At 44.7% G+C, this 6,966-nt stretch overlaps 1 protein-coding gene across 4 annotated transcripts in view; it reads right to left on the bottom strand.

Moving 5' to 3' along the window:
- Window positions 1-209: 209 nt before the first annotated feature.
- The window catches only part of SEC31B (SEC31 homolog B, COPII component), a 61,983-nt gene continuing 55,226 nt past the window's right edge, over window positions 210-6,966 (bottom strand). For all 4 annotated transcript variants that reach the window (XM_075258161.1, XM_075258162.1, XM_075258163.1 and 1 more), the window contains 3 exons: window positions 5,916-6,032; window positions 2,344-2,415; window positions 210-1,598 (listed from right to left, as the gene is read on the bottom strand). In XM_075258161.1, coding sequence (XP_075114262.1) covers window positions 1,419-1,598; window positions 2,344-2,415; window positions 5,916-6,032 — 369 coding nt within the window. In that variant the 3' untranslated portion in view covers window positions 210-1,418. The remainder of the gene's footprint in view (window positions 1,599-2,343; window positions 2,416-5,915; window positions 6,033-6,966) is intronic.

Below are 6,966 nucleotides of genomic sequence, written 5' to 3'. Positions count from 1 at the left end.
CGTCCCATGACCATAGCCCGCCCGTCCCATGACCATAGCCCGCCCGTCCCATGACCATAGCCCGCCCGTCCCATGACCATAGCCCGCCCGTCCCATGACCATAGCCCGCCCATCCATCCCATGATCATAGACTGATTGTTATCCACTGGTAGCAAGCAGAACAAATTACAGCAAGCAGAGATCTATAAAACCAAGAGGGATTCATATAGAAAAAATATTGGAAATTGTAAAACTATACAAATCATAACATTTATAACCTGAAACTAGACAGCCCCTTTAATGGGGTATATAAATATATATAGGAGATGACGTGTCCTCTTGAATTATTCCATCACAACCCTGTTTTCCCACTTGTGCGACCAATTAGAAGATAAGAGTAATGTTTTATGGTTTATTCAGTATATTGTGCTTTTAGAAACAGATTTTAAATAATGCAATAACTTAAAAATGAAGACACTGCAGTCGCTACCTGAGTGTTACTTATATTACAAAGACACAGCATACTCTTACAGAAGAATGAGGATTCCATCGTCCTCACTGCTGGTTGTTATTTCTGCATTGCCAATTTGTTCTGCACACTTGATCCAGCTACATGGTGTAAGCACAGCGCCACACTCAGTGTTGTGGGACAGCCTGGTTACTGCGGCCCTCTCCTATTCACTTGAATGGGACTGGACTGTAGTAGCAATATACAGTATTCCATACTATGCTTCTGATCAGTACGCTGTAGCTGGTTCCGGTGTCAGCAAGGCTCTGCAACCAGTTGATCAGTAGAAGTGCTGGGAGTTAGGCCCCACCAATCTACTATCGATGATGTATCCTAAAGATAGGTCATCAATAGTATAATCCTAGATGACCCATTTAACCCAGCGTCTTCAAGGACTATCACAACCAGCACTATCCACTAAAAATAGATTCAAACCAAAACAAAAGCCCTGCCGCATATACAGTGCAGAAAAGCAGGCAATGAATAACATCTCCTGAATAATGATCACCGCAAAGCCCACGACTATAAAGGCCTATACCATCCAAACCATTATTAGCTCATCCAGATTGTCTTTAGAAGCAGACGTGTGCTCCAGCTGCTAAGATTACTATTATACACCATATTATTCCATGCACAAACTGGAACCATCTTGAATTTGTGTCACCCTTTATAGTAGGGATATATACTGCACTTATATTTTTTGGTTTTGCAAAAGTGTCAAAAAGAAACATTTTTTTAAGACTGCACAAATATCAAGATGGCATCTCGCTAAACCATGTTTAGTAATCCATAGGGAGAAGGATATATTGCTTTGCTTCCGCATGTACTGTTTGTACCCGATGCACCAATAAGGTACAGGCTGTTTACCCATCCTACAGTAAGCCGCCGCTTCCAGAGTGCGCACCTGTAATGTCCACATCAGTTTCTAGTGCTACACCCCCAGCTTGCTGGCGATCGTCATAAGGACTTTTAAAATGGGCATGAAACCGGAGACTTCACTGAAGTTGCTGCCGCTGACCACCTGCGTGTGCACGGCAAGACCCTGCTGGTAATTCCGACTCTCCATGCAACAGGCAATGTCATGTAGCCCAGCCAGGATATGTGCTGATAGCTGAAGAAGAGAGAATGGCAGCATGAAATGTACCTACATGCAACTGTAATAGCTTACAAATCACAAAAAAATATTAAAATGCCTGAGACATATCTGTCTGAACTGACCCCCTCCAGCCTCAGTTTCCCTGCATTATACAAGAGCCCGGACCCCCTCATACTCCAGTGAGAAGGGGAAGAAGAATAAGGAAAGAAAAGAAGTGGATTTCAGTGTCTGGAAGCAAAACCCTGACTTTGCGGCCCATAAAATATAAAAAACTTGAGAGTCTTCAGTAGTTGATACCTTTTTCACAAGCTTTCGAGGCTCTCGGCCTCTTCCTCAGGTATAGTATAGTAATAGTATAGTATTTGTGGCCCATAGTAACCAATAAGGGCACAATGGTAAGAAGTAGAAGCTGGGCTGGGATCGGCTGCTATGGGCAGCAGAGACAGATTTATCTTTTAGACACTTTCATAAATCTTCCTCATACACGGCTGGCATTTATTATTATAGAACAAGAGATAGAAGTGGCGTCAGACATGATGAATTCCCTTTAAAGGGTTTTCCCATCAGGCTTTCCACTTGTGCTCTGTGCACACTGTATTAGTATGTGGGGGAGATGAGAAGGGCTTCCAGCCAGTAAAGTAACATTTCAGTCACTTTAACCAATGATATAACAAAGGTTAGATCTTTACAGGAATTCAGTGGATCAATGTGAAGACTAAATGGCTCCTGTGCACAATGAATGGCAGGACCTGGTACTCACTGTATTCTCTCGCAGCTTGTCATACAAGCACTCCAACCTCTGCAACGCATCCTCCAGCTTCCTTTTAGTTTTCTGCAGACACAGAACACAAGACAAATGACTTGCCCTATTATATTAGACTGACAACTTCAGAGGTTTTTACATTTTATCTGCTATGCAAACGTAGATTTTAGACCAATCTGAAGACCGACGATACACAGGATTCCCCTCATAGGACTAGAACCTAGATCCTAACTTACACTCTTTTGGTCACATGGTCATGCTGCAGCTCGGTCATTTCCTGGGAATATGAGCTCTTTATGGAAGAAGCCAGACATGTTTTTGCACCCTGTATAACCCTTATAAAGGGATTCTATCATTAAAACGACATTTTTTCTCGATAACACGTAGGAATAGCCTTCAGAAAGGCTATTCTTCTCCTACCTTTAGATGTCTTCTCCACGCCGCCATTTAAGTAGAAATCCCGTTCGCTTCGGTATGCAAATGAGTTCTCTCGCAGCACTGGGGGAGTCCCCAATGAGGAGAGAGAACTCTCTCCAGTGCCGCCTCCATCTTCGTAAGCAACGTCCTCTCCATCCTCTTCTTCCGGTGCTGGCTTCAAACTTCTAGGCATGCACAGTCAGCTTTGCTGTCGGGCCTCGGGCAGAGCCAACTGCACATGCCCGCCTGTTGTAAGCGGCCGTTTTCTTATGGCCGCTTACACAGTAAGCTGGGGTATGCAGCCACAAGAAAATAGCCACGCGCATGTGCAGTCTGCTCTGCCCGATGGTAGACCCGACTGCGCATGCATGGAAGTTTGACCCCAGCGCCGGAAGATGATGTGGGGAGAGGCCGTTCCAGAAGAAGATAGAGGCGGCGCTGGAGAGTTCTCTTGCAGCATTGGGACCGACCCCAGTGCTGTGAGAGAACTCATTTGCATACAGAAGAAAACCAGGATTTCTACCGAACGGTGGCGCGGCGAAGACATCTAAAGGTAGGAGAATAGCCTTTCTTAAGGCTAAGAATAGCCTTTCTTAAGGCTATGCCTACGTGTTAAAAAAAAAAAACAAAAACCATGTGATGCATACTGTGAGTAATATATATGCGGAGCTGTGTGTCTCACATGATCATTTACAGAGCTTCAAACTGGCTTAAAGGGATCCTATCATTAAATGTTTTTTTTTTTTTTTTTTTTTTTTTTTTTTTTTTAAGAGGTGCAAATTGTGATGGGTACACAAGTCCACGGAACCAAAAGCAGTGTAGAGTATAAGAAAAAAAATACTAATTTGTAACAGTGCTTTCATGTTCCTGTTTTTGTGCGGTGTCCGTATACTCAGTCTGCCCTGCACAATCTCCCCACCTAGCGGTTTCTCCCTCTGCAGGATCACTTACATGGAGAACTACAGGAGCTGAATATGCGCCTCACATTCACTGACCCAACCACTGATGACATTTCATGCATTTTGGGAAAGAACATTAACCAAAGCATCATGGGAGGTATTCTGATATACTGTATATACTCGACTATAAAAGTCGACCCAAATATAAGTCGACCCCCCCTAATTTTACCACAAAAAATGGGGAAAACTTATTGACTCGAGTATAAGCTGAGGGGGGAAAATGCATGACATTCTGTTTGTGCTCATGTTAATCCTAGCTGGCTTCAGGCCTATATGGTAATATCCCAGATGTCACGTGGTCTGGGATATTACCATATAGGCCCAAAGCCTGTGGTAGTAGTAATAGCCTGTTACTGTTAGCACAGGCTTCGGGCCAGTATGGCAACAGGCTGCTACTGGTACCATAATGCTTTGGGCCTGTATGATAATGCCCCAGACGTCTAACATGGCCATGTCACCCGGCATGTGATGTAGCCGGGGGAGGGGGCCGGGACTGGAGCGGAGGCCTGCTGCAGCCGAATCAATACGGTCGAGTCAATTACTGTATTGACTTGATTGGTAATTTAACTGGTCCGCAGTAAAAGACATCTGTGGGAGGCCGCTGGAACAGCGCTGCCTCACCGACCACCTATCGGCTGCAGCGGTCGCCAGGGTCGCCTTAAGATGTTTCCAAGGCAGAGAAGATGCTCTGGAAACATCTTGGGCCTCACCACTCACCTATCAGCAGCAGCACTGCTCCAGCGGCCTCCCAAGATGTCTTTCACTGCGGACCAGTCATGTGACATTTTCAATTACCGTATTGACACGAGTATAAGCCGAGGCACACTTTTTCAGCACAAAAACTGTGCTGAAAAACTCGGCTTATACGGTAAATGAAAATGCAAGTATATTACAAACTACCTTAGTTTTACACATGGATAAAAGGTTACCCTTGGCAATCCCTTTAATGTATACTCTAAGTGACAGTGCAGGAAAATACCCCATGTTGTCAGGAAGGCACAATATAGTAAATCTGCATGGATACTGAAGCTGAGAACTAGGTGCAAGAAAATATATCACTACATTCCTATCAGCATGGTCCAATCCAATCTTCTGGTTCCATCAAAAGACCAGAAGTGCAGAAAAGCAAACACCAACAGATCGGGGATACGGCTGACAAAAATGTATAAGGAAAAGTATTAACTACAATGGGGTCCATTGGGCGTCAGTTAAAATCACCGGATGAAAATCCAATATATAGAATATGGAAACTTTTCATATTGACTGTGATCAAAGTATGGAAGTATGGAGAGCTGAAATCTAAAACTGTATTCATAAGATGAAACTGGGCAGGCTTTAGCATGGAAACCCTGGAAAAAGTGGCATCATACACAGCATTTGGAAAATTACAAATGGACTATAAAACGATAGGTAGAGCCACGGCCAGGTTGGTGGGTGATCACATCTTTTTTGGGGCAAAAAAATTAAATCCTTGTTCCATGGCAGTACATAATCCCAGACAATAAGTATAGGGGACAAATGATAGCTTTAGGGCTAGTTCACACAAGGCAGATTTTGACGCGGAATCAGCCTCAAAATCCGCCTCCTCACAATAGAGATCTATATAGACCGCTAGTGTTCTTTTTTCCGTTAGTGGTTTGTTCCCGCTCCTGGAAAAAAGAAGGCTGCCCTTTCTTCAGGCGGATTCCGCGGCTGATTCAGCCGCAGCGTCCGCCTCGCGACAGCCCCCTCGGAGCGGAAAGCCGCGACAGAATGTGTTCACGCAGAACCCTGTGCAAATGAGCCCCAATCATTGATCACTAATCAATCGCCTCTCCTAGGGCTGTGTAACAGGACCTAATAAAGGCTGACCAGACAATGACAAATTTCGGCAGGACATACCAGCCCTCCCTGACTGGGAAGAGGACGACTAGGCAGTCAGATTTTAACTGACACTTTTGTTTGTGGGCGATTAAGCTGTCACCAAAAGAAGTGTAGTAGTGACTTTCTCCTCTTTCCCCATTGATTACACATGCAATGTTTGAAGACTTTTGGTCCCATGTTGTCCTGATTTCTGGGGGTCCCAATGGTCGGTCCCCAGCGACCCTACACATATTCCCAATCCTGTAAACAGGAATTAAGTGTCTGCAATGGTAAAACCACCTGTGTATGACTGTATGAAAAGCAAGGGCAAAAGAGAGGCAAGTCACTTACTGGGTCAGATGCCACTGCCGAGCAGCGCTGGACCAGACCACTGAATGTTCTTTGTAGGGGTTGATGCTCTACAGGCAATTCTTTTTTTTCGATTTTTTCAACTGGCATCCGATGGAACTGTAAAAATAAAATTGTGTATTAGCTCCATTTATCAGAAAGGGCCAACCTAAACAAAAAATAAAGCATATCTGAGTCCGAGTCGATCTATGGTAAGTGTTAGGACTCGTTCACACGGGGCAAGAGGGGGCGGATTTTGGCACTGAATCCACGTCAGAATCCGCCCCCTCATAATAGAGGTCTATGTAAACCGCTAGTTTCCTTTTTTCCGTGAGCGGTATGTTCCCGCTCAGGGAAAAAAGAAGCGAGCTGTCCTTTCTTTAGGCAGATTCCGCGGCTAATTCAGCCCCGGCGTCCGCCTCGTGACAGCACCCTCCAGACTAGGCCCATTCATTTGGGCCTACTCCGGAGCGGGAAGCCACGACTATTGGAGGCCACAGCAGGTGGATTTTGGTCCTATTCTGACGCAGCTTCCTTTGTCAAAATCAGGACCAAAATGTGTGGCGCTTATCCCCGTGTGAACTAGCCCTTATTCCATAGAGCACAGTATCTTCCTACAAAAGCAGTGAAACCATGCAGCACCTAGGGTAGACTACAGTACCTGAGCAGTGCCAGGACTCATGCACCAAGTACCCATACTGCACTGAAAAAAGCAGAACAGAGCCAATCTAGCAAAGTGATTGTGCCCATCATTTTAGCAATTGGTGGGGGTCTGGGCACCGAGACTTTACCCATTGAAGAGGTAGAATCAAAATTTCTGAAGTGTTCTGATGTGTCTTAAATTATTTAACCTTAAGAATATACATAATCTGAGGGCTGAATACAAATCAAAGGGAAAAATCTGTGATGATCTCCATATTCTTAGCACATGACACTGTCCTCCACCTAATTGTCACAAGACTGTATGACGTAAAGAAAGTTTAGGCGCATGTCTAGCAACCAGCAACATCATAGCTGTAGTATAGGAAGAGATTGTCAATCAAATGTACATGGG

This window comes from Leptodactylus fuscus, chromosome 10 (genome assembly GCF_031893055.1).
Source record: "Leptodactylus fuscus isolate aLepFus1 chromosome 10, aLepFus1.hap2, whole genome shotgun sequence".
Classification (NCBI taxonomy): Eukaryota; Metazoa; Chordata; class Amphibia; order Anura; family Leptodactylidae; genus Leptodactylus; species Leptodactylus fuscus.
Note: the sequence above shows the minus strand (reverse complement) of the source record. Positions and strands in the feature narration are given on the sequence as shown.